Here is a 26003-nt window from a genome sequence, read left to right on the forward strand (position 1 = left end):
TGTTGTGAATGGTCGCAAGCGATACAATAGCACTCTGCACTTATGACATCACTTTTGCTTGAAATACCCCGATGTCAGACAAACATTCCACTAGTTTAGCAATCACGCCAAACGCGCCATATGGCACTTGTATGTAGTAGTAAGTAGTAACGCGAGTAAACATATAGTGGACAAGTATGTGTGCATATGTTGTTAGTAAAATTTTGTACGCTTGTCTGAGATCCATGTACTAAACTTGGTTTTAGCATTTAGTGCGGAGTGCTATTGGTTCACAAGCAGGTACATGTAGTTACGACTATGCAGTGGCACAATAACCGAGTAGTTGAAAAATGTTAGCAAATCGACTAAGCAATCAACAGTCCCGACTTCAACAGTAGTCGCCCTATGTAGTCGTCCAGGCTCGGGTCTCCCCGTCACTTTAAACCGTGGAAGATTTTCAGAGAGCTGGGACTGTAAAAGGAACACAAAGAAAGCAAATAGAGTTAAAAACATGCCCAAGAAGACCAAAATGTTTCAGAAACACTTTACACAGAGCAGAAAACTGACATGGACAACATTTAGTACCAATAAATTGCAATCCCCCAGTGAAATATTTTTGCTGTGTGAAATTAAAGTTAGACATGTTTGACCGTTCCCTTTTTGATTAAGAGTTAACCAAGACTTGAATCAATAGGATTTAACCCAGTTTGAACTAGCAAAAGGTATTGACCACCTGATCAAATTGAAACTCAATCAATAATTATTGTATTATTTATTTTCTCCACAAATATTGAATATACTTTCAGGTAATTAAAAAAATATTCTTTTTTGAATAGTAATGTACATGTAAAATAGAACTTAGATTCGAATCATAGAAATAGAAGACCTACTCTTAGTCTTACTCTACACATTTAATACAGAGTCTTAACCACCACGAAGAAAACCCATAACAATTCCACATTTCAATCCTGCATCAAACTGCCATGTTTTGTTATTATTGATGGAAATAATTGTTGATACTATTCTTTTTTTTTTCATGAGAAATTTTATTTCTTCAAGATTTTTTTTCACAACGATCGTCATCAAACAATCATGATAAAAAAGAACGCCGTACGAACAGTACACAAACCAAAGCCTTTTCTTACATGATGACGTCACGTAAGCTAAAACGAAGCGGCACAAACGATGATTTTTGCACAATTTTGGCACTGAAAAAAAATATCAACGGCAAAACCTGCAGAAGTGTATGTGGTACCAAACAAAAGAACTATCCTTCGTCTATCGGAATATGGACTCCGTTTGTCTCAATCGTGCTCGAAACAGTCGGGGGCACCCTAAGTGTAAAGCCTATCAACAAAAGGTGTAAAACTTCAACCACATTTCAGACGAAGATTCACATATATTTGGTCTCGAAAATCCGGTAAAAATGGATTTGTTTTACGAGGAAAATGTTCAAGAAACTTACCACTCCATGCTTGACCCAACACTGCCCTCTTGCTGGGACCTGTAGCCAATTTTGCACATCGTCTCCGAGTTCTCGCGCTGTCACGCGAAATCTCGAAGGGTCCGAGTGCGCCGCGCGACTGCAAATGAAACCTGGAAAATATGCTAATTATCTCGCACTCTGCGCACGGACTGACAATTTCGTGTGACCAAGGTTTTTGTTTAGTTCATTCATATCTCATCTCTCAACTTCAACGACCAATTGAGCACAAATTTTCATAGGTTTGTTATTTTATGCACATGTTGAGATACGCAAAGTGAGAATGCTGGTCTTTGACAATTACCAATAATGTCCACTGTATTTAAAGGATCGTTGGCTGAGAGGCGTGCGCAGCGCGTGCACTTTTCTAATTGTTTTATATATATATCAAAGATGACGCACTCTAAAAATGTATTAGTCAAAACAACACAAATAAGTCATATAAGACATGATTTTGATGTAAGTTAGTCAAAATTATGTCTCATATGACTAATTAGTGTTTCCTCCATGTTTTGACTAATATATTTTTAAAGTGTGGTCATATGACGTCATGTGCAATCTATCTAATCATTGATCAAATTTGCATCAGTACCAAAATGACTCGGGCTCTATTTTCAAACACAAGAAATGGGTCCTGACCTACCTTTCAATGAATTGTTTGCAATTCGTATAGTGTGGAACTAGTTACAAGCAATATAGTCTCAATATTATTCACTATTTTGGGGAAGAGAACGTTTTCCCCGTTTCCTGTATACTGATGACGTCAACATTTCAGTTACTTGAAAGAGCAAAGTCTTAAGAAAGTGAATTTTGATGACGCATTATTACCGTGAAAAGGTCATCTGAAAAAAAAAATTCATTTCATATTGACTGCACAGCTAAAGTTAAGGTTTTTAAATAAAACTGTCGCTTCAACTTCCGGTTTGAACCGGAAGACGAGGTGAAATTTGGGTAATATCTGTTTGACGCTCGTTCAGTTTGCGAAGACCCTTTCCGATGATGAATAGCATTTTATACAAGTTGAATGTATGGTTCACGTGTTAAGGCTTTTCTTTTCAAATATCAAACCTTGATTTAATGGTCATTCGACACCAATGACGTCATCAAATACGTTAACGTCTCACTAAACACTGTCCATCTGTTTACCCCGCACCCGCGTCTCACCCTAGTAGGCACGTAGGCTTAAAACAACGTTTGAAAAAAACTTGTTGACTGAACACCGTGCGGGCGGTAAACGTTCAAGGGAAAACAAATCTCCGACCCAAATTTTCTAAAGACAATTCGGAAGTGGTTAATTCTTTTCAGCCAATAAACTAACGAGTTTCCCACTAACAGCGTGTACAAAGCTACAACGAGGTTCAATTTGTTTTATGTGTAAGTACACCTATGTTACTGTATTTTTTACCACTTGAATCTTCGAGTGATATTGCTTGGTGCCGAGTTTGGTGGTTAAAAAGGCCGATGCCGAGTGGTTGCCGAGTTTGTAAGGTGCCGAGTTTGCAGGTGCCTAGTTTACGAAGTACCGAAGTGTCCGACTGTCCGGTATTCCTTATAACGCATGGCGCTGGCAATGTAGCCGTAGCTATGGTGTAATAGCGTCATCTATACTGCCATTATGTTGGTGTTAAACAATGGAACATGGCAAGGGTTGGCCTACCCGCTGCGCACAACTCTCAGAACATCTTTTTATCCCACACCCGCATCTTTTTAAAACAAAAACATAACAAAATAACCAATGTCAATCACTGTCCTGCTCTAACTGCGCATGCTCAGCAGCGGATACTTCATGGCACGACTCATTGAAGAAGATGAAACCACAAGTTTCTTATCCGCTCAGTCAGTTGCACGAGAGTACACCAGTGGTTCATCATGTCTGTAACTCTTGCCTTGATCGGAGTGATTGTTGCTCTACTTGCATGGTAAGAACGATCTTCGCCTTTTTATCAAACAGTTAAAGACCATGGACACTATTGGTAATTGTCAAAGACCAGTCTTCTCACTAACTGCATCTCACTATAAGCATAAAATAACATGTGAAAATTTGAGTTCATTTGGTCGTCGAGGTTGCGAGATACGATGAAAGAAAAACACCAATCTCACACGAAGTTCTGGCTTTTAGATGCTTGATTTCGAGACCTAAAAATATAATAATGAGGTCTCGAAATCCAGATCAAGGAAAATTACTTCTTTCTCGAAAACTCGTTACTTTTGAGGGAGCCGTTTCTCGCAATGTTTCTCGCAATGTTTTGTATCAACAATTTCCCATCACTCGTTACAAAGTAAGGTTTTATGCTAATATTTATCAATAGTGTTCACTGCCTATAATTATATTTTGTGTCGAGCAGTTCTCCATTAATTTTTTTTCCTTCCGATTTTAAAACTTACCAAATTAGTACACCCTTTTCTTTCAAACATTTCTGTATACGGTTAACGTATACTTTGTAGGTTGAATTTCAGCAACATTGCGTCCCAAAGGAAGCTGGAGTTGCGTTGTCTCGAGAGGGGTGGGGATGGGGAGGGAGTGCCTGATGAGGATTGAATTGTCTAGTTGTCTTAAAGGCAGTGGACACTATTGGTAATTGTCAAAGACCAGTCTTCACAGTTGGTGTATCTCAACATATGCATAAAATAACAAACCTGTGAAAATTTTAGCTCAATCGGTCCTTGAAGTTGCGAGATAATGAAAGAAAAATAACCCTTGTCACACGAAGTTGTGTGCATATAGATGGTTGATTTCGAGACCTCAAGTTCTAAATCAATTTCAAGGAAAACTATTTTTTTCTCAAAAACTATGACACTTCAGAGGGAGCTGTTTCTCACAATGTTTTATACCATAAACATTTACCCATTACTCATTACCAAGTAATGTTTTATGGCAATAATTATTTTGAGTAATTACCAATAATGTCCACTGCCTTTAAAATCAACAAGTGACACTCATTGATTAATTCCACCAGCTTTCATCTGAAATGTTGTGATGACTTTCAGAGTGTTCCCGTCCCGCATGAAGTTGCCTATAATTATGTCTTCATATGTCAGACTGGAGTCTTCACATAATAGTTGGTTGATGAATGTATTGACAGGCTATTCTGATTTGATTGATTGATTGATTGGTTTATTTTGAAAATAAAAGCTTCACAGACTTAAAGGGAAGGTACACTATTGGTAATTGTCAAAGACCAGTGTTCTTACTTGGTGTATCTCATCATATGCATAAAATAACATAGTAACGTAGGTTTTGAATAGGAAGGCATTTCTCCCCCAAATATTTGAATTTGATTTCGAGACCTCAAGCATCTAAAAGCACACCACTTGTGCAACAATGGCGTTTTTCTTCCATTATTTTCTCGCAACTTCGACGACCAATTGAGCTTAAATTTTCAACAGGTTTGTTATTTTAATGCATTTGTTGAGATACACCAAGTTAGAGGACTGTTCTTTGACATTTCCCAATAGTGTCCAGTGTCTGTAAGAAGGCTTAATTTTTAAATTTTGTTTTACATCATTAAGAAAAAGATAAAAGTTGAAATATAAAACTACTTAAGTTTGCTCCTCTTCTCGTGTGTTGGTTGTAGTTTGTACTCGTTCATACTATAATCCCATAACCTGTTTGAAGGTCGTATAGCTGTATAACAGCTGATGTATTGACAGTGTTCCTTTTATCGAATGCAGTCTTCCGCAAATGATATCATTTTTGTATGTGGTAATAATAACGGCTTTATTTTCTGTCTTACACTTTTTTGTCCCGTGGTTAAAGGCATTGGACACTGTAGGTAATTACTCAAAATAATTATTAGCATAAAACCTTACTTGGTAACGAGTAACGGGGAGAGATTGTGATAGTATTAAACATTGTTTTCGAGAAAGAAGTAATTTTCCTCGAATTTGATTACGAGAGCGCAGATTTAGAATTTGAGGTCTCGAAATCAAGCATCTGAAAGCACACAACTTCGTGTGACAGGGATGTTTTTTTCTTTCATTAATATCTCGCAACTCCGACGCCCAATTGAGCTCAAGTTTTCACAGGTTTGTTAACTTAGTTTATGCATGTTGAGATACACAAATTGAGAAGACTAGCCTTCGACAATTACCAATAGTGTCCTAGGTCTTTAATGGCTGTCTTTTTTTTCTTTTGGTAATTGTCAAATACCAATATTTCTGTACGGGATAGCCACATCAGGCGTTTGTACAGTAATTTACATATGCAGATGCAGACATCCTTGTTGGTACATCCCAGCATAGGCCTATGCATAAAATAACAAACCCTGGAAAACTTGGAGTCAAATTGGTTATCAAAGCTGTAAGAGAATAATGAAAGAAAAATCACCTTGTTGCATTAGTGTGTTTTATGATGCCTTTAAAGACTTCGGGCCTGAAGTTTTTAAACATTAATTTGAGTGAGAAAGAACATTCCCCCCCAAAAAACTACTTTACTTCAGAGGGAGCCGTTTCTCACAATATCTATCAACACTATCAGTACTATCAACAGCTCTCCATTGCTCGTTACCGAGTAAAAGTTTATGCTAACAGGTATTTTGAGTAATTACAAATAGTGTCCCTCAGTGCCTTTAATGTTGTCCATGTTTTGGAGGGGAAAGGGGCCTTTTCCAAACCAACTTTAGTACCGTGTCTGAACGCACCCTCGTTCAGACACGGTACTAAAGTTGGTTTAACTCATGGTCAGTGTGTCTGAACGGATCTAAAGTTAGTCCGAATTGAGTTCAACCCACAAAAGATAAACCGTCCAGGGAGGGGGTTTATCTTTAGACCGCTTCGGGTTTATCTTTTAACACTGTGTGTGGACAGAATAAAAAAGACCACATCCGGTTTAACTCATAACAGGCGACCCATTGACCTCCGTAATCATTACGTAAACACACGGTGACCAATGAACAGGACAATAAACAGGATGTTAGAGTAACGGGGTCGCGTTTTCTTTGACCTCTTAAAACCAAAGATAAACCGGATCGGGTTTAACTCAGTGCTGTCTGAACGCAAAGGGGTTTTATTTTTACGATCACCCCCTGCTGCTCGTAAAAGTTAAACCGGTTCGGGTCTAACTTAGTACGCCGTCTGAACATAAACCAGTAGCATCAAAAACAAAATCAATCCGCAGATTTTTATTTATTTTGTTTGTTGTTTGTTCTTTCTTTTGCCAACCTGCATTTTATTTGTACTAGAAAGTTTGACGAACCCGTGTGTCATAAAATTTTTGTTGGAAAGTTTGACGAACCTGAGTGTGTCATTAATTTTTGTACTGGTAATTTTGCTTTTCAGTCAGGCTTCGACTAAACCAGTTAACAAGAAAGTTAAAAACCCAAAACAAACCGCAGATTTCTATGTGTCATTAATTTTTGTGCAGGTAATTTGTCCTGCTTTTATTACGTTTTCTTGGCAAGGAATATTATGAGCGTGAACTCGTATATATAGTACATTAATGCACAGCCTGCATTTATGTAGACATCCCGCTGTTTGTACTGTTAGGACGTATCCGAATTGGCCACGGTAGCTACGGCTGCTGTTGTTGTGAAAGGTCTACCTTTTTGTCAGGGCCTTCGTGGCTTGGAGAGCCACGATCCCAAGCGAACGGGAGACTACGCACGCGAGTGGCAAAGCCACAAGGGCCTTTTGTTTCCGATTTTGAATGATTTTTTTCCCCGTGATAATCTTGATTTTTGCTGCTCAAATATTGTAGCAATATTCCAAACCATTTAGAATCGACCGTGCTGGTCAGCGGTTCATCAGCATACATGAACAAGTTAATGCAAATTTAACAAGTATATACAATTATTGGTATGCAATTTTGAGAATATTAAGAGCAAACAGCAACTGGTGTTCCAGTCGCTATGATCGCGTCTCCCCGAGCCATGCGAGGGCCGTTACAAAAATATCGCTAAGGACGTCTTTAAACGCATGGCGATGGCATGGCGAGCTGTGCACAATTACTCCCTATCAAAGATCTTTTCATGGTAAAGCCATCTTGAATTTGTCCCATTGATATCAATATTACCAAACCGAGGCTGGAAGTACAAAATAGTCTGGTTCCTATTTGCAAAATGATTATTAGCATTCAGTTAAGGAGAATGGACGAGAAAGTGTAGATTCGTGAATAGAATATACGAGCCGATGGCGAGTTTATTGTATTTACGAATCTACACTTTAGAGTCTATTCGCTGACTTACACTATTTTCCCCATTTGTTGTAATAGTTCCAATGAATTGTTTTTACGTTACATTCGTCATGAGTGAGTGATTGAATATCATCAAATTCAAGTTATGGTGGTTAAATCATCAGAGTGTGGGTTCGAAACCCGGTCGTGACATACTGTAGGGCTACTATTTGCTTCTCTTAACCCCGAGGGGGGGGGGGGGGGAGGTATGGATTCTTGTGATGGTAGAAGTATTGACTGATAATACTGTGTATGGAAAACCATTTGGAGCACTACGGTTGCCCAGGTTGTATACTCCTCAGGGAGCTGAGAAAGATCAAAGGGTTGTTTTGGCACCAATGACCAGGGGTCAATTTCACAAAGAGTTAGGACTACTCCTAACTTAGGACTAGTCCTAAGGAGATATCAAAAACGTATGGCTAGTCCTAAGTTAGGACCCGTAACTCGTCCTAACTCGAGATAAGACTAGTCTTAACTCTTTGTGAAATCCACCCCTGGGCATATAATATGTCAAAACGCATTGAGACGGATGTTGTGAAATGCGCTATATAAAAATGTGTTATTATTACACACGCAAATGAGATGCACACGTTGATATTTGCGGGTAGTTGGTACTAAAACCACACATCTACCTCCGGTCATAAAAGCAATGCAGATACATTCTGACTCTTTAGAACTTCCGGGTCAGCAGACCCGGATTCTGGATCCTAGGGGGGGGGGGGGGGGGGGGGGGGCTTGACCCATATGTGGATTTACAGTAAACCCGTAAACCCACGGCAGGAGGAACTGTCCCCCTCTGTCTCAATATAAATATTGTCAATTATTTTTTGGGTTTTTCAGGAGCACATACAAGAGAAGGACTTTCTTCAAGACGATTGGTCTTTCGGGCCCACCACCTCTTCCATTGTTTGGTAACATCTTAGCTTATGGAGGGGTAAGTTTTTTGTAGCTCTACTTTTTGCTCTTCACGTCAAAAAAAAAAATATATATTTTTAAATTATTTATCAGACAATTTATCAGGCATCATTACAGCAAGCAATACAATTACACCAAAACATGCCGAGTTCAAAAATAATTTTTAACAAAATTTACACAAAAAAAAAGACATGGGGAAAAATGTCAGACATAAAATCACTGAACAGGAAAAACAGACCTAGAAATGATCGACATAAAGACAGACAACATACATGTAGACGCACCACTGAAACAGATGCAGGCCTGATGGGTTGCCTATAAAAAGCTTAGAGCTTATCGAGAAGCTTTACCAATGCACCCGTTCTGCGGAGAAGTCACTTACATGTACAAACATAAATCAACCAGGAACATTAATTACAACACTTCAATCATAACTGATACACATTATGTTTACACATCTGGTTGAATATTTAGCTTGATTTATGCAAGATGGTTTGTAAACAACGATAATTATAACGTTGTTTTCTTTTTCTCCATTTTAATCATCCCTCAATGAGTTATTGGATTTTTAAACCCATGCCTCAAATGGCGAGCCGACATTATCCGCACTGATTTCCAGCTTGTAGGCCGTGTCCAAATTGGCGGCTACAACTACATACGGCTACGACCTTTGCCGAAAGTGCGCCCTCATGTCACGTTGCGTTACGAGTATAAGATAGTAACGTCTGGACTAAGACTAAGGCCCTTTTCGAAACCACGACTTCGGCTTTGGATTCGGCTTCAGGCTCCACCCTCTCGTCTGAAGCACTGGGCGCGTACGCAACGCACGCGCAATATTGTCAAAACAACCACGGGGCCAAGCTAGCCTGAGCCGAATCCAAAGCCAAAGCCGTGGTTTCAAAAAGGGTATAAGTTCCAGGGGGGGGGGGGGGGGGCTTGAATCATCTCCGGGCCATGCTGACACAGTTAGAGATTTAAAAATGGGCTTCTGATCTGACATAGAATTTAAAGCAAGACCAAAGAGACCTGGATTTGGGTGAATTTTGAACGGGAAGCGTGTGGTAAAACCCTGACCAGCATTTTTCTAAGCCGTGTATGTTTTCTTCTTATACGTTTTGTCTATGTATTTTTTTTGCATTTTTTTGTTGTATCTTGGAACCAGGGAATGCACGAAGCACATCAGGCGTGGAGAAACAAATATGGCAAAGTATACGGGTAAGATTTTACTTAACCTGTGACTGTTCATGTTTGAAATACACTCCGCAAATTAAGTGTTCAAACATTATCTTTATATGTTGTAATAGTCTCATCTTTTGTTTCTGTGTCATGTTTAAGGTAAATATGTCAAACAATCTATGTTCAAGTTTGCATTACATTTTGTGCGCCCGATTTTTTCTTCTCCAAAGTGAAAAGAAATGTCTGAACTAAACCATTCAGTTGCGTGACTGGGATGGGGTGTGCTCGTAACTTTGTGTACATTTAGAAAATAACGAGCACTGTATTACAGCTGGGAAAGCTAGACTCAAACGGAGGAAACCTTAAAACGTGACTTTGTTTGGTTCATTCATTAAATACACCGATGGACACGTTTATTTGTTAATTGTAAATAGACCCACTTGGTGTGTCCCAACATGCATAAAGTACCAAACCGGTGACACTTTGGCTCAATATTGGTCTCTGAAGTTGCAAGAAAAAAAATGAAAGAAAAAAACACAAAAGAAATTGTTGCAAATTTTTGTGTGGATTCAAATTCGAAATTAAAGGCTTTAGCTGAAGCTTATTGAGTGAGAAGTTATTTGTTTTTCTCAATCTACGTTACTTCAGAGGGAGCAGTTTCTCACAATGTTTTATACTATCAACAGCTCTCTATTACTCACAAATAAGTTTATTTTGCTAACAGTTATTTTGCCTTTAAGTACTAATGATGTATTTTCATTGACAGTGTGTACGAGGGGGCACGAAAAGCAATCATTACCTCTGACCTTGACATGATTGAGGAAGTCCTTGTCAAAAAATTCAACAATTTCTGCGACCGTCAAGTGAGTATTTATCCATCTAAGTTCATACCGAAACAGTATCTTATTTAACCACAAAACACTTAATTGAACAATTCATTATCAGCTTTCAAACTCCCAGTGTTTCGTAATAACCTCTTTTAACGGCCACTCCTTTCAATTGAATGCTTACTTCTTAATTGGCTAAAAACAACGTATTACGTTAAGTGCATTTCAAATGTTAGCAGGACTATAAGAAGGTTTAGCTGCACGTTCCGCGTGAACGTGAACGCGAACGTCAGAAAATTGTGTCGTTAAAATCTCACGTTTTATACGTGAAGTTACAATTTTCACGCCAGGTACGTAAGTGTGCGCAGACGTCATACGTGAGCATGCAATATGCCCAAAGTGACGACGTCACACAGAATCAAAACATTTTTGTTGACGTTCACGTTCACGTGCTGGTGCAGCTAAACCTCGCTTGTGCGCGTGCGTGCATACTCCACGTAACTAGGCATTCGGGGTGGTTTAGCTGCACGTTACGAGAGCCAAAACGTGAACGTGAACGTCACAGTGAGTTTTGCTGTAAAAGTTACCATTTTCACGTTTGTGCGGCACCTAAATGTAGCCCGAACCCTAAATGTAGCCTGACCTAAATGTAGCCCCAAACATGTACCCAGATGTAGGTCCGGGCTACATCTAGGTACATGTTTGGGGCTACATTTAGGTCAGGCTACATTTAGCGCTCGGGCTACATTTAGGTGCAGCACGCACGTCCATGAGCCCAAAGTGGTGACGTCACCAAGAAACGACACAATTTTCTGACGTTCACATTCACGTATTTGCTCGCGTCACACGCAGCTTAACCTCGCTACATTCGGCACTTGGCCCGCAAGTGAAGACTGGCGATGGTAGGTACAGAGTTCGGCGGTAGACATAGCCATGTATTGGGCCCTGTTCATTGCTGGTTTCTTTTATCCCCAAAAGATATTTCCTCTGCGACCGGACCTCCTCAGTAATGATCTACTCGGTCTAAAGGGTGATCGATGGAAGTTAATGCGGAGTACCATTGCACCAACATTCAGCAACAGCAAGATGCGCAAGGTCAGCCATTAATCGTACATTGAACTCCCACATGAAAGAGGACAGTAATAGTGGATGATGGACATTCACATAATGTGTTTGTACAGCAAAAATATCAATGTTGCTTTTTAGATATTGGATACTTGATATTGGATACTTGATATTGGACATTTCCCATGGGTTTTTACAGTAAACATCGAACAAACTTAAATGTCATACATGCAAGGTGTTATAAAGTGTTCATCTTGAAATAGCAAACATCTACAAAAAGAATGCTAGAGAATGAGGGATTACTTCTTAGTGTTTGTTTGTTGTTGTTGTTGTTTTTTGAGGGGGGGGGGCTGTTTTTACGATTTTTTAAGAACGCTTTTCTCTTTTCCCCCTTCTGTTATTCTGTGTCGTATATAACGAACACTTTCTTGGTTGCCATTCTTGTTTACTTGTATAAAAAAAATCTGGACTTGCAGTTATAGTCTGGCTGGAGGAGTGGTATGGGGTTGCTCTGCGATATGATGTTCTTAAAATTACTTGCTAAAGGTGGATGGAGTAGACGGTCTTAGGGCAAGCTGGCGCCTCGAAATCGGCTTGCCTAAAGACCGGGGTCATTGCAACATAAACGATTTTGGGTACTTTTTCTTGCTTGCTTGCTTGAAGGATTTTGGTACTTTTTCAAAATGTCCACAGATTTACATTAAACTTACAGGGTTTGAAGATAATTATAGTGGAAAGCTTCCCTTCAAATATTACTAACATAAGGTTGTGTAGTTTTTTGAGAAATGAGTAAAACAAGTCACAAAATAATTTTGGTCTTATGAGACCAAAATTATTTTAGCATGTAAAATCCCCTTAACCAGTTATGATATTATATCAAAACCATAGCATATCTGGTTAATACGTTCTTACATGCCAAAACTGAGACGAAAATTATTACTTTTACTCATTTTCTCAAAAACTTCAGCACCTCAGTAAGTAAAATTTCAAGGGAAGCTTTCTACTATTATAATCTTCAAACTGTGTAAAGTTTAATGTAAATCTGTGGACATTGTGTTTTTTTTGTTGGGAAAAAGTACATATTCCCTTTAAGTCGAGTGATGTTGTCGGACCACGATGGTGCTCCTTCTCTTTGCCTTTTTGTTCCACCATGCCGACTTGAAGTCTGCTGATTTCAGACCCGCGTCCATTTTTAAGTGTGTCAGTGTACGTAAAGTGCAGGTTTCACAGGTTTCCTCCTCCCATGCTTTAGGGTCCACAGAACAATATTGGATCATTCTCTGCCTGATTTTTATGAGAGCTTGTCCATGGTTTCCATTCTTTTAGATGACAGTTTGTATCCTTTTGAGTGATTTTTCACTCTGTCCTGGCGTGAAACTCCTCTATAAAGAGTGAAATAACCACCACTCTAGTTAAAGAGCCATTTGAGGGACAACTGGAAAGTGGTGTTTTTCACTCTTTCATTTAGAGGGATCAGTACAAAATAAAACACCACCTTTTTCTCCAATCAATGTTTCTTCATGTGGCTTCAGAATCCGTTATATTTTTTGAATTAGTACATTTCTATTGATTATTGTAGTAATTTACTTATTTTGTTTATTATTTTTTTTTTTTACATTCTTAAAGATGGCGGATTTGGTCAATGACCGTGCTGATCTATTTATTAAAAATGTTCAGACACTGATTGACGATGGCAAAGGCGAAATGGAGGTGTCAAAGTAAGTTTGAGCAAGGATGGTCTTACAAGTTATGTAGGGCCTACAACTCAGCTATTTGGGGTCGTTTGTTGGTTTGTTTACAATAAAAGCAGCTTTCAGAATTGTCATTCTTGAAACAGTGGTGTATAGTCTTACCAATACTTACCCAAATTAAATAAACAGAAAACAATTTTTTTTATGGAAAATAAACTAGCGATGACACAAAAGCTTTCGTGGCTATTTAAAAAAAATATTTTAAAATGCGTTTCCTTTATCGCGTTATCCTGCCCTAGCTGATGATTTTTAAATATGTATTATCTCTGCGTGTATGAATTTAGTTAAAATACCATGTTTAAAGGAACACTATGCCTTGGATCGGTTGAGTTGGTCTTTGAAAAGCGTTTGTAACCGTTTCTTATAAAATAAATATGATTAGAAATATATTTTGAAAGTAGAATATAATGATCCACACAAGTATTACTCGAAATTGCGTGTCGGCCATTTATGGGAGTCAAATGTTTTACTCCCATAAATGGCCGACCGTTTTAGGTCCCAAAGTAAAAGAAAAACCACGCAATTTTGAGGCACATTTGTGTGGATCATTGTATTCTACTTTTAAAACATCTTTCTAACCATATAAAAATTTTATAACAAGCGGTTACAAACGCTTTTCAAAGACCAACTCGACCGATCCAAGGCAACGTGTTCCTTCAAAGATGCTTTGTCAGATTTTTGGCCGATTTGACCCACAAATTTTGATTTAAATTTCATTAAGTATTTTGATGGGGTCGAGAAAGTTACAAGCTTACATTTGAGCCATTGCTTTATATAAAGTCCGCCAATTATTGGTAGCAGTGAAATAAAGTTCTCAAAAATTAGCTTTTGTCGGGAGCCCGACAATATCACGTGACCAATTCTTATGTGTTTCATAAGAAACGTTTTAAATTTTTGTCATTGTTCCTGACCATTAAAAGTTAAACTTTTTTCGTTAGAGCGGGTGATACTCTTTGAAATACCATTGACTCAAAATAATCTGACATAGCATCTTTAACATCTCAAAATAGACTCGTGTGCATTTCCGTAATTTGTTGTTGATACCATTTTAATACCTCCCGTAGGATGCTTGGTTCATTTGCCATAGAAACCGGTGCCTTGTGTGGCTATGCAACCAAGATTGATTCACAGAATCAGGACGACACCACATTTATTGACAACGCCAATTGGTTCTTCAAAGGATTCAAAGAAATCCAACTCCCATGGATGATTATATGTAAGTGTATGTTAACGCCAGAACTCGGCCCAATTTTAAAGAGCTGCTAAACACAAAAGTTTGCTTAGGATGAAATTTCTTCCTTGATAAAACAGGATTACCAGTCAAATTTCCACGTGATTTTTAGGATAAGCAAACAACAGCTGAATTAGTAATAAACAATATGCAACAAATGGAAATTTGTTTGGTAATCCTGAAGAAATTCCATGCTAAGCAAATTTGTGTGCTTAGCAGCTCCATGAAATTTGGCCCTGGACACTATTGGTAGATACTTAAAATAAGTGTTAGCATAACAACTGTCTTGTTAACGAGCATTGTAGAGCCATTGATATTATAACACATTGTGAGAAACGGCTCTGAAGTAAACGTAAGTTTTGAGAAAGAGGTCATTTCTCACTCAAACATTAGACACAATCAGGCCGGAAACCCTTTTTAGGCAACCTAAATCACACAAAATAATTTGTGCAAAAAAGGGTGTTTTTTCAAACATGACTCTCTTGCAACTTATAGATGACCATGTCACAGACTCCAAATTTGCACAGATTTGTTTTTTTCATGCACAACTGTTACGGACACACCATGTGAGAGTACTGGTCTTTGATGAAAATTTACCAAAGGTGTCAAGTGCCTTTAAAGGTTTGATATTATAAAAGGTAATGATGGTTTTAAGTTAAACCTTGTAATCTTTATACAATAATTCAATAGGAGACTTTTGGGACACTTGGTGGCAGCAGACTTTACCAGGTAAAATCCATTGTTCTCGGTTAATGTGCGCAGGCTCAAAACTACGTAAACAATGGAAATTTATGCTGCCACCTAGCGCCCCAAAGTCTCCCATTGGAAAACAATAATTTTGTAAGTTCCTGTTTATTTTTAAATAATTTATTTTCTGTACAAATAATAGTCTTCAGGAACGCCCACATAAATAGTTCACTTGCTGACATATGGCTGGATTCCCTGCGTGACGTCACATGCGTTACATAGTATATAATCCTGAGTGAATTTGACAATAGAAGGAAAACAAGTTGTCATTTCTTTTAGCAGACCCTGTCTCATAACAATTGTTCTCTAAAATGAAAGTAATGACAACGTCACGTAGGGAATCATGCCATATGTCAGCAAGTGACGTTGTTATGTGGGGGTTCCTGGAGACTATTACTTTTTAAAGAAAATAAATCATTTAAACATACACACGAATTAAATGTACACAATTATTTTTTCCCCAATTGAATTATTCTATAAAGATGTTAAGGTTGCACTTAACAGCAATCCTTTAACTAATTTTTTGCTTAATTATAATAAACATAACTGTTGCCTCAGGTTTTCACCTCGCGATAAGAAGCATTCCCAGTTGAAGACCTTTATAAATATTAAATCCCTGTTGAAATCTTTACCCACAGTGATGTTCTCTTGGATGGAGCCTGTGTTCAAGTGGCTAGGATTCTCTATTCACCCAATACCAGCCTTGAATTTCTTCAAGAACATAGTCATGGACATTATAAATACACGCAGAGCTGACCCAAACCAAAAGGTAGGCTCGGCGAGCGGCATCGAACACATACACACACACACCCAGCTGTGTTTATGGTGTAAACCGAGGACTTCTCTTTGTTCTCCCATTGTTTGGACATTTTTCAGACGTCCCTATTGGTTTTGTACACGAAATCAAATTGAGGGCGTCCTCGGTGTGACCTTTTCCCGGATCCCTTTTGTTATAACCTTCTCCAAGTCCTCGGTTTGAATGCGTAGACATACACAAGCTTTACACTTAAAGACAGTGGACACTATTGGTAAAGTCAAAGACTTGTATTCACAGTTGGTGTATCTCAACATATGCATAAAACAACAAGCCTGTGCAAATTTGAGCTCAATCGGTCGTCGAAGTTGCGAGATAACTATAAAAGATAAAACACCATTGTCACACGAAGTTGTCTGCTTTCAGATGCTTGATTTCGAGACCTCAAATTCTAAACTTGAGGTCTCGAAATCAAATTCGTGGAAAACTACGTCACTTCCGAGAGAGCCGTTTCTCATAAGGTTTTATACTATCAACCTCTCCCCATTACTCGTTACCAAGTGAGGTTTTATGCGGATAAATATCTTGATTAATTACCAATAGTGTCCACTGCCTTCAAAACCGTCGACCTCCTATAGAAGTTTATCACGCTGTCACCATCTTGGCCATGTTCCCGGTTTCCAATAACAGTAATGAATGCTAACGTTCATTGCGCATGCCACCAGACTATTATTTTGTCCAGCCTCAGTTTGGTTACAATAAGATGGAATGGATTAAAATCAAGATGGCCACCCCGTGATAAAGGTCTAGTGTCCCTCCTTTTGGGGACTTTTTTTGTGCAGTTTTATAGCTCCCATTGGTTTTGTACACGTTTTCCAACTTTGGACCTTTCCTGAACCGTGGACCCATAGTGTCCTCTTTTGCTACCGGTCACCGGTTTGAATGTGTATACCTACTCACTCATACTCAATTATTTACATCCATGTGCAGAAATATTTTGCCCCATTGTTTGTTTTTGCTTTTTATGTAATTTTTTTCACCTGGTATTTTCTGACGATGACTATCGAGAGCAAGCTAGTCGAAAAAGACCAATATTAGGAACTCACTCCGCGGATAGTGAAGTGTATCAAAGAAGTCCCCTCGATCCACTAAAGCTGTAGTAGTAATCCAGATGGGCTACCACCCGCCCAGGTAGTAGTGGAAAAGCAGGACAGTTCCTTTCAGAAATGGGAAGTCTCCCGAACTCCGAAAATCTACTCCGCGGTAGTAGAATAAAGAAGAGAACAGATTCTTAAAGATCATAATCTACCCGGCCAAGTGGACAAAAACATGGTGGTACCGCAAACCAAATATTATTTTAGACTTTGCATGGTGAAAATGCGATCTAAGGTTTGCGATAACACCAAATTATAAAGATAATCTTTAATGAGTTGGGGTTGGTCTGAAAAGAACCGAAGGATTCAACTCGAAGTTTCTACCAGCTTTCTCCAGAAGACGATCACAACATACTGATCGAAACGCACAGTATAATGAACTGTGTCAAATACTGATACCTTACCATTCATTGCCTCAAATCCCATTATGGTATTTCCTTCTTTGTGTAGGAGTACGTGGACTTTCTTCAGCTGATGATGAAAGCCCATAACTTCCAAGACGAAGACACTCCCGAGGAAGAGAAGGTCGTTGTCGATATGAAACGTGAACTCACTGACGATGAAGTTGTTGCCATGGTAAACGTAGCTTCGCTTAAAGGGTTTGGGTATTTTTTGTACGACACAAAACACAATGTCCACAGATCTGCATTAAGCTGTGCACGATTTGAAGATAATGATGGTATCGAAAATAATACTTGCTGAGGTGCTGTAGTTTTTGAGAAATTTGTTACAAAACAATGTCACGAAATATGTTTACGTCTCAGGAGACGAGCATTAATTTAGCATGTACAATTTGTGTTTACCAGTACTGGTATTTACGCGACTCTCCTGAAAACATTCTGTGATTTTCGCTTTTTTTCTTCTTCAAAAGCATGACTGACGACTCATGAATTTGAAACCTCTTCAGATAGTGAACATACATATCCATTCACAGTGGCTGCGGATTCATGCAAGTACTATTTGATGCCTACAAAAGGTATCAAACCTTTTTAATTAAACAACAAAAAGGGGGGTTATAAACACACGCCCCTAAAATGAATTTACTCAATTGGTCTTTGAAGTTGCGAGATAATAATGGAAGAAAAACACTCTTGTCACACAAAGTTGTTTGCTTTCAGGCTTGATTTCGGGACCAATTTCAAATAATTTAGTGGAAAGTTACTTCTTTCTCGAAAACTATGTTACTTCAGAGGGAACCGTTGATCACAATGTGTTATACTATCAACAGCTCTCCATTGCTTGTTACCAAGTATAAGTTTTTATGCTAACAATATTTTCGAGTAAATACCAATAGTGTCCATGAGGACGGTGTCAGTCTACACATATCCCCGGTCAGATCCGAAATTTGGACTGCCGCAGCGAAACAAAACAGCGAAACAAAATGGTCAGGGTGTGCATTGTCATGACGCAATAGGTCTGCGTCACAAAAGCGCACAATCATCAGGCGATGTTGATTCAACTATATTAAATTCAAACACACTTTCATTCCGTACTTTATTTCAAAAAATATCGACAACTATTTGTACTACGGAGTAAAGCAAAAAGCATAATAAGTAACAGTAAACATAAGTGTAGTGGGGCCGTATATAAAGTTAGTATAACACATAAAATAGTTATTGGTATGTGTAATAAATGTCAAGGCGTATGTGTAATAAATGTCAAGGCGTACTAGACGCCCGAAACATAATGTCTCAAAATGTGTAGCCGCCATTTTAAACTCCATCTCTTCTGTCGCTTTTGTCATTTTTAGTCCATCATCTTCTTCCTTGGTAACTACGAAACAACGACAACAACCCTTTGCTTCACCGCCTATTTATTGGCCACAAACCCAGAGGTACAGGAGCGCCTGATAGCTGAGATTGATGACGTCATCGGTGACCGAACAAAACTTACGTACCAAGACGTCTCTGACCTGACTTATTTGGATATGGTGTTACACGAAGCAATGCGAGTGTATCCGCCGGCCATCGAGTACGTAAATCACAATGGTAGTATTTGGAACGCTAGGTGGCAGCACTAAGTCTGCTGCCATCTAGCGCCCCAAAGCCCCCTATTTATTTTAATAATGTTTGTCAGTGTGTCCTTTCCCAGCTTTTCACCCCAGTCTGTGTATCCCGGTTCAAGTCCCGCTCTAGACCGGGGTTGAACGTGGGACTTTGGAACGCTAGTTGGCAGCAGACGTTAATTCCAGGTAAAATTCACGTATAGTGCTGTGCATGTGCACTTTACCGATACTAATGTTTTTGGTAAGTCTGCTGCCACCTCGTGTCCAAAAAGTCTCCCATTGGGATTAAATGCATGATATGATTGAGCGAATTTTCTGTTCTGTGGTATACGTGTTAGGTAAAGATTTACCATAGTTACATTCATTCAACACTTTGGACTCTTAATTTTCACTTTGAAGTTTGATCATTTTGTCAATGTCAAGTTTGTAGGTGATTTTATGATCTCAAGAACTGTGATTTATAAACAAATCAAAACAAAAGCACGGTCTTATGAAGGGTAGGTTTTTTGTTTACGAATTCAAGTTTTTAAGCTTATAATTATTTTGAGTAATAACCAATAGTTTCCAATGCCTTCAAAGCTAAATATTGATTTAAAGGCAGTGGACACTATTGGTAATTACTCAAAATAATTATCAGAATAAAACCTTACTTGGTAACGAGTAATGGGGAGAGGTTGATAGTATAAAACATTGTGAGAAACGGCTCCCTTTGAAGGAACGTAGTTTTCGAGAAAGAAGTAATTTTTCACGAATTTGATTTCGAGACCTCTCGATATTAAGCATCTAAAAGCACACTACTTCGTGTGACAGGGGTGTTTCTTCACACATTATTATCTCGCAAATTCGACGACCGATTGAGTTCAAATTTTCACAGGTTTGTTGTTTTGTGCATATGTTGAGGCACACCAAATGAGAAGACTGGTCTTTGACAAGAACCAATAGTGTCCACTGTCTTAAAATATTTAAAAAATGCCATTCTATTCCCCCCGGCCAATTTAAAGGTACGACCGGATTTGTCAGTCTGACTGCGTCGTCAAGGGTGTGCAAATACCCAAAGGTATGCTGGTTGAAGTCCCGGTTTGGGTGGTTCACCACGATCCAGAGACATGGCCTGAACCCTACAAATTTGACCCTGAGCGGTAAGATATTTTTAATAATCCGTCTGTGCGGCCTGGGGCTACATTAAGTTCCGGGTGACATTTAGGTACAGGTTTGGGGCTACTTTTAGGTCAGGCGACTTTGGCTCGAGCTACATTTAAGGGCCGCACATCCGTCTGTCCCATTTTGTTTGGCATACCCTTTCGCATGGCGTATGTCTGCATGTAGGCTATGCAACGCAAACGGATAAGTCCAACATGGGCTATATATGGACAAACCCCCAACAACACCATAACGTGTATGTTAGCTTCTATTTCAACTTCAAGCTTATTATTCTGATAAAGTGACTATTAAATGGGGAGTTTTAAAGAACATTTAGAAAAAAAGAAAAAAAAGTTATCAGGAAAGACAAACCTGACTGTGAGTGTTTGACAAGACTATGTGAGTTTTGCAAACACGTGTGGTGTAGACCCACTCACCATGACGTGCTGATCCTGTTAGCCATATTCGGTCAAATGTACACAAGTTGAATTCCAAAAAGCCGCGCCAGGAGGTGTGTTCAGGGCCCAATTTCATGGCTCTGCTTACCTCCAAATTCTGCGCGTACGATCACAATTTCCCGCTTACGTGCAAGCGCCGAATTTCTGCGCAAGCCTTGTAAGCGTAGAATGCACAGTAACGGGGAGTACGCACGCGCAGAAGCCAAAATTCGGCGCTAACCCGCGAAATACGCTTGCCGTAAGCACAAAATTCCCTGCTTCCGTAAGCACCGATTCTGTGCTTACGGTAAGCAGAGCCATGATATTGGGCCCAGTTGTGCAAGGGGGTCAATGTTATATTTCCTGTGTTTTTGTTACAGTTGGGTACCCGAGAAGAGGGAGAAGATGCACGCAATGTCATGGATACCCTTTGGAGCAGGCCCGAGGAAATGTATCGGGTATCGCTTCGCCACAATGGAGATAACTGTTGTCATGGTCCGTATGCTGCAGAGGTTTCGCATAGAGACCTGCCAGAACACAGAGGTAAATTAGATTTGTTAGTCTTCATATTCAATGCATGTCATGGTCTTGGATCAAACTGCTGTGTTAGCACTTCAGCGTCATTGTGTTTTGATTCAGTGTATGGATACATGTCGTAGATCCCCGTGACGTCACACTCTCGCAAAGCGCCCTCACAAGACAAAAGTGTGATAGTTTGATAGACTGGTTCCCTGTGGTGAGACGCTAGATGTGTAAGCTAATCATTGAACGACTGCTGCTGTGGGTGCATTAAACTTATATGTGCGTTCGACCTCACTTTGTGGTTCAATTTTGCAAGTATGATATTGTGCGCGTCTCACTATACGCATGCGTCGCCCGAAAGGCACACCACTAAATGACGCATGGGAACCTTGCTCCAAAAATGACGCAACCAATATTTATATGCCCTAATTGAACCCACGGCTTCGGCTTTGGATTCGGTTTCAGGCTCCGTCCTCTTGTCTGAAGCCCTGCTGAGCACGTACGCAAAGCACGCACAATATTGTCAAAACAACCGCGGGGCCAAGCTAGCCTGAGCCGAATCTGGAGCCGAAGCCATGGTTTCGAAAAGACCTAAGTAGGTGATGAAAACGTTGGGTTCATTCTGTCGAAAGGTTGTGGTTGTATAAAAAGATTGTTTTTAAAAGGGAATCCGTAAAAGTGATAGTCTTGCAATTATGGGCGTGTCAATGATAAGCATATCTTTTTTTTAAAGGGACTGCCTAATCGACTCGCTTCTGTTTAATAAACTGTTCTGCAATCTTGTCGCTTATATTATGAACTTGTTGTATTTCCTTTGATCTATCTTGTGTCGGAGTAAGTTGTCATGTATTATGATCGTCTCTCCTTATGTTTCATGTCTGTCTGTTTGTTTTGTTTCTTTGTCTGTCAGGCTGTTTTTATAAACGGCCCTATACTCTATTTAATACACTTATGTTTACTGTACTTAATGTTGCTTTGGCTTTACTCTGTTGTACATGTACCTGTCGATATTTTGTCACGGAAGTATGAAAAACATCGGTACTGAATTGACTTGACTCAGTCATAAAATGGGGATGGCATTATGCCTGTTATTTACTCATGTTAAAAATTGGACAATCTTAACGCCATAAGGAAATTGTTTAACGTTAATTGTTGTATTCTTTCTTCTTTTCTTGTTACCATTAGATCCCGCCGAATATTGGCAAACATGGACTGATTCTCCCAGAGAAAGGAATGACACTCCGATTTGTTAACAGGAATAAATAGATAAACATATTAATAATTATAACATAATGATATCCACATAACACATTTTTAAACATTGTCGCTTGGCTATAGACCTTTCTTTTGTTGATAACAAACCACCTAGGTTGGCATGGACGGCCGAATGTTATTATTGTAAAACACTCAATTGTATTAACAGGTGTTTTACCCAAATTCAACATTAATCTGTCGTAGAAATCATACCAGGAATGTTGCGTAATGCATTCTTCATTGATGTACGCGTTTAGACGCGCATAAGTTCAACAAATTATTATTATTACGGTTTGCCCTACAAGATGGCGTCTTTCATAACAATAAAGGGGTTATTCAATACGGTCTATTGGGTTTCATAGCACTAGAGAACCCCAAGAGTCATTGGGTGCGTTCATTTAGCTTCCCTTGGTCGCTTGGTTCGAATAGCCTTGACGTCATTCCAGGGGCTCACCCGGGTCAGCCCCCAGTGCCCTGCTTGTGACGTGGGTCACTTGGGGGTGACCCGAGGTGCATGACTTCACCACGAGAGGGCGAGTGTGATCGTTCGATTAGCTCTCGTTTAAGGGCTCACCCGAGTGAGCACAGCGGGGTCGACCCAGGGAAGCTTATCGAACGCACCCATTATTAAAGCGGATGTGACGTAAGTAATGTGACATCATGACCATTGCAGGCTTTCGACTTCATGAACTCCGTTGATCTCATTTTTTTATTGAGCTTAATAAAGTTAGATTACAGAAGTCACTCATGTATACTTTAAATTAGTATTCTTATTCGTTTTTTTAATTTTTAGTATAACCCCTTTTTTGTTATCTCTAGGTTTTAGGGTGAAGGGTTCTACACAATTTTGATGTACATTTCGGGCCCCGAAAATTGCCCAAGTTCTTAATCTTGGGTTTTTATTATAGCTGTTATTTTTGTCTTATTTATTAGAGAGTTTAGAGCTTTCACATTAGGTAGTCATAGGCTTATGCATTTAAAAGCACTGGACACCTTTGGTAACTGTCAAAGAACAGTCGTCTCACTTGGTGTATATCAACATGAACATAATCCAATTTTCACAGGTTTGTTATTTAAAGACACTGGACACTATTGGTAATTGACAAAGACAAGTGTATCTCAACATATGCATAAAATAACAAACCTGTGAAAATTTGAGCTCGATTGGTCGTCGGAGTTGCGAGATAACTATGAAAAACCAACACCCTTGTCACACGAAGTTGTGTGCTTTCAGATGCTTGATTTCGAGACCTCAAATTTTAAATCTGAGGTCTCGAAATCAATTTCGTGGAAAATTACTTCTTTCTCTAAAACAACGTCACTCCAGAGGGAGCCGTTTCTCACAATGTTTTATACCATCAACCTCTCCCCATTACTCGTTACCAAGTAAGGTTTTATGCTTAAAATTATTTTGAGTACTTACCAACAGTTTCCACTGCCTTTATAATAACAAACTTGAGAAAATTGGACTCAAATGATCGTCGAAGTTGCGAAAGAATGTTGGAAGAAAAAATAAACCTTTTCGCACAAGTTGTGTACTTTCAGATGCACGATTTCGAGACCTCAGATGAGGTCTAAAAATCAATGCAAAATAGTGACAAAATACTTCCTTCTCAAAAACCTCAGAGGGAGCCGTTTCTCACAATGTTTTATATACAGCTTTCCATCGCTCTTTACCAATAGTGTCCATCAGTGCCTTTAACGTTACTTTGAATTTGGTAGCGAGTTGGATATGATTTAGTGTTTATGATTATTTTTACACAGGTTTAGTTAAGAGTTTTCATCAGTAATTGATAAGCTGTAATAAAAGCTAGGTGGAAGGTTAATCTAGCTGTACTTTTCTGCATTTGTATTTTATTCTTACAAAGGATTTTGTTTAAACAGTCTAGCTTTTTATCATGCATCAGGACCTATGAATGCAGGAGGAAATAACCCAACTATTAGCCGTGAAAACTTTAAATACGGGAGCAAAATATTTATGAATAGAATTGTTGTTGATGTCGAAACTAAAAGATCACGGCTTTGTTGCACGCAACGAATAGGGACAACAGCCATGTGGCTTTATATCAGAAATAATGTGTGCTGGGGTTACGAGTAAGATGGTTTGTATGGGTGTGTGTGATCTCCGCCAACGAATAAACACTTTTTCAGTAGGGCGTTATAACGCCGTATAGGGCGTTATTACGCCCTAATAGGGCGTTATAACGCCGTAAAATAGGGCGTTATAACGCCGTAAAATAGGGCGTTATAACGCCGTAAAATAGGGCGTTATAACGCCGTAAAATAGGGCGTTATAACGCCCTAATTTATGGCGTTATAACGCCCTACTGAAAAAGTGTTTATTTGTTGGCGGAGATCAGCCACCGTAGATTTGTGTGTTTAAAGGAAACGTTGCCTTGGATCGGGCAAGTTGGTCAATGAAAAGCGTCTGAAACCGTTTGTTAGTAAACGCATATGTTTAGAAAGATGTTTCAAAAGTAGAATATAATGATCCACACAATATGCCTCAAAGTTGCCTGGTTTTCCTTTTACTTTGCGATCTAACACGGCCTGCCATTTTGGCCCCACAAACTGGCGTGCCGTGTTAGTTTACGACGTATATTATAAGGACAATCGTGCAATTTCGAGGCACATTTGATTGAATCATTGTATTCTACTTTAAAACATATTTCCAACCTTATGCATTTCATAACTAACGGGTTCAAACGCTTTTCATAGACCAACTCGCCCGATTCAAGACAACGTTTCCCTTTAAGCGTTCTAAATATACGACTAGTGTAGTTCAGAGAGAAAAATAAGCTTAGATATTGGGCCGAATTAATAAAAACTAGGATTTGCTTTTACTAGCCTTTTACTTAAATCCTTACAAATAAAAGCATGGAGGAAGAATATAAAAGTAAGCCTTAATATTGCTAGTGATTGGTCGAACTAGTAGGTAAAAGCAATGCTTGAGGGACTCTTCTTATTGAGATGTAAATAAAACCGACATTTTAGTATTACCTGTATAGTTTCACAAGATACTGGGCCGTAAGATACCAGCATTAACAAATCCGATAAGTTTAAGATCAGGCATGAGAATTTGCCCAAATCTCTATAAATAACCTTTTACTGGAAAAACACCGTTTATAATTGAACGGATTAGTGAATTGTCAGAGAAAAGCACAATAGCGGGGTATTCAGGAGTATAACAATAGAGGCATTCCCTTATAAGGAGTTGCTTACCCGAGGGTGGCGGAGGGCTTTACCATTTCATAGCTTGAGGGGTGTTGTGTTGAAAGAAATCATTAAACAATTAAAATGTTTGCATTTATTTTACTTTTTGACCAAAAAGTGATGGTGTTTTTGACCGAAAAGATATTTATGAATGGGAATCAAAGTGTGTTGAATCGGTTTT

The 26003-nt window shown here is 39.0% G+C and overlaps 1 protein-coding gene across 1 annotated transcript; it reads left to right on the forward strand.

Moving 5' to 3' along the window:
- Positions 1–3288: 3288 nt before the first annotated feature.
- On the forward strand, positions 3289–24439 carry LOC139934694 (cytochrome P450 3A24-like). The gene is made up of 13 exons (XM_071929055.1): positions 3289–3381; positions 8472–8565; positions 9709–9761; positions 10489–10585; positions 11528–11644; positions 13241–13332; positions 14430–14581; positions 15982–16112; positions 17702–17827; positions 19002–19222; positions 20258–20395; positions 21214–21376; positions 22541–24439. Exons 1-13 carry the CDS (start codon positions 3332–3334, stop codon positions 22619–22621), a joined length of 1515 nt encoding a protein of 504 aa, XP_071785156.1. The 5' UTR covers positions 3289–3331; the 3' UTR covers positions 22622–24439.
- The last annotated feature ends 1564 nt before the right edge of the window (positions 24440–26003 follow it).

Source organism: Asterias amurensis, chromosome 3 (assembly GCF_032118995.1).
Source record: "Asterias amurensis chromosome 3, ASM3211899v1".
Lineage (NCBI taxonomy): Eukaryota > Metazoa > Echinodermata > Asteroidea > Forcipulatida > Asteriidae > Asterias > Asterias amurensis.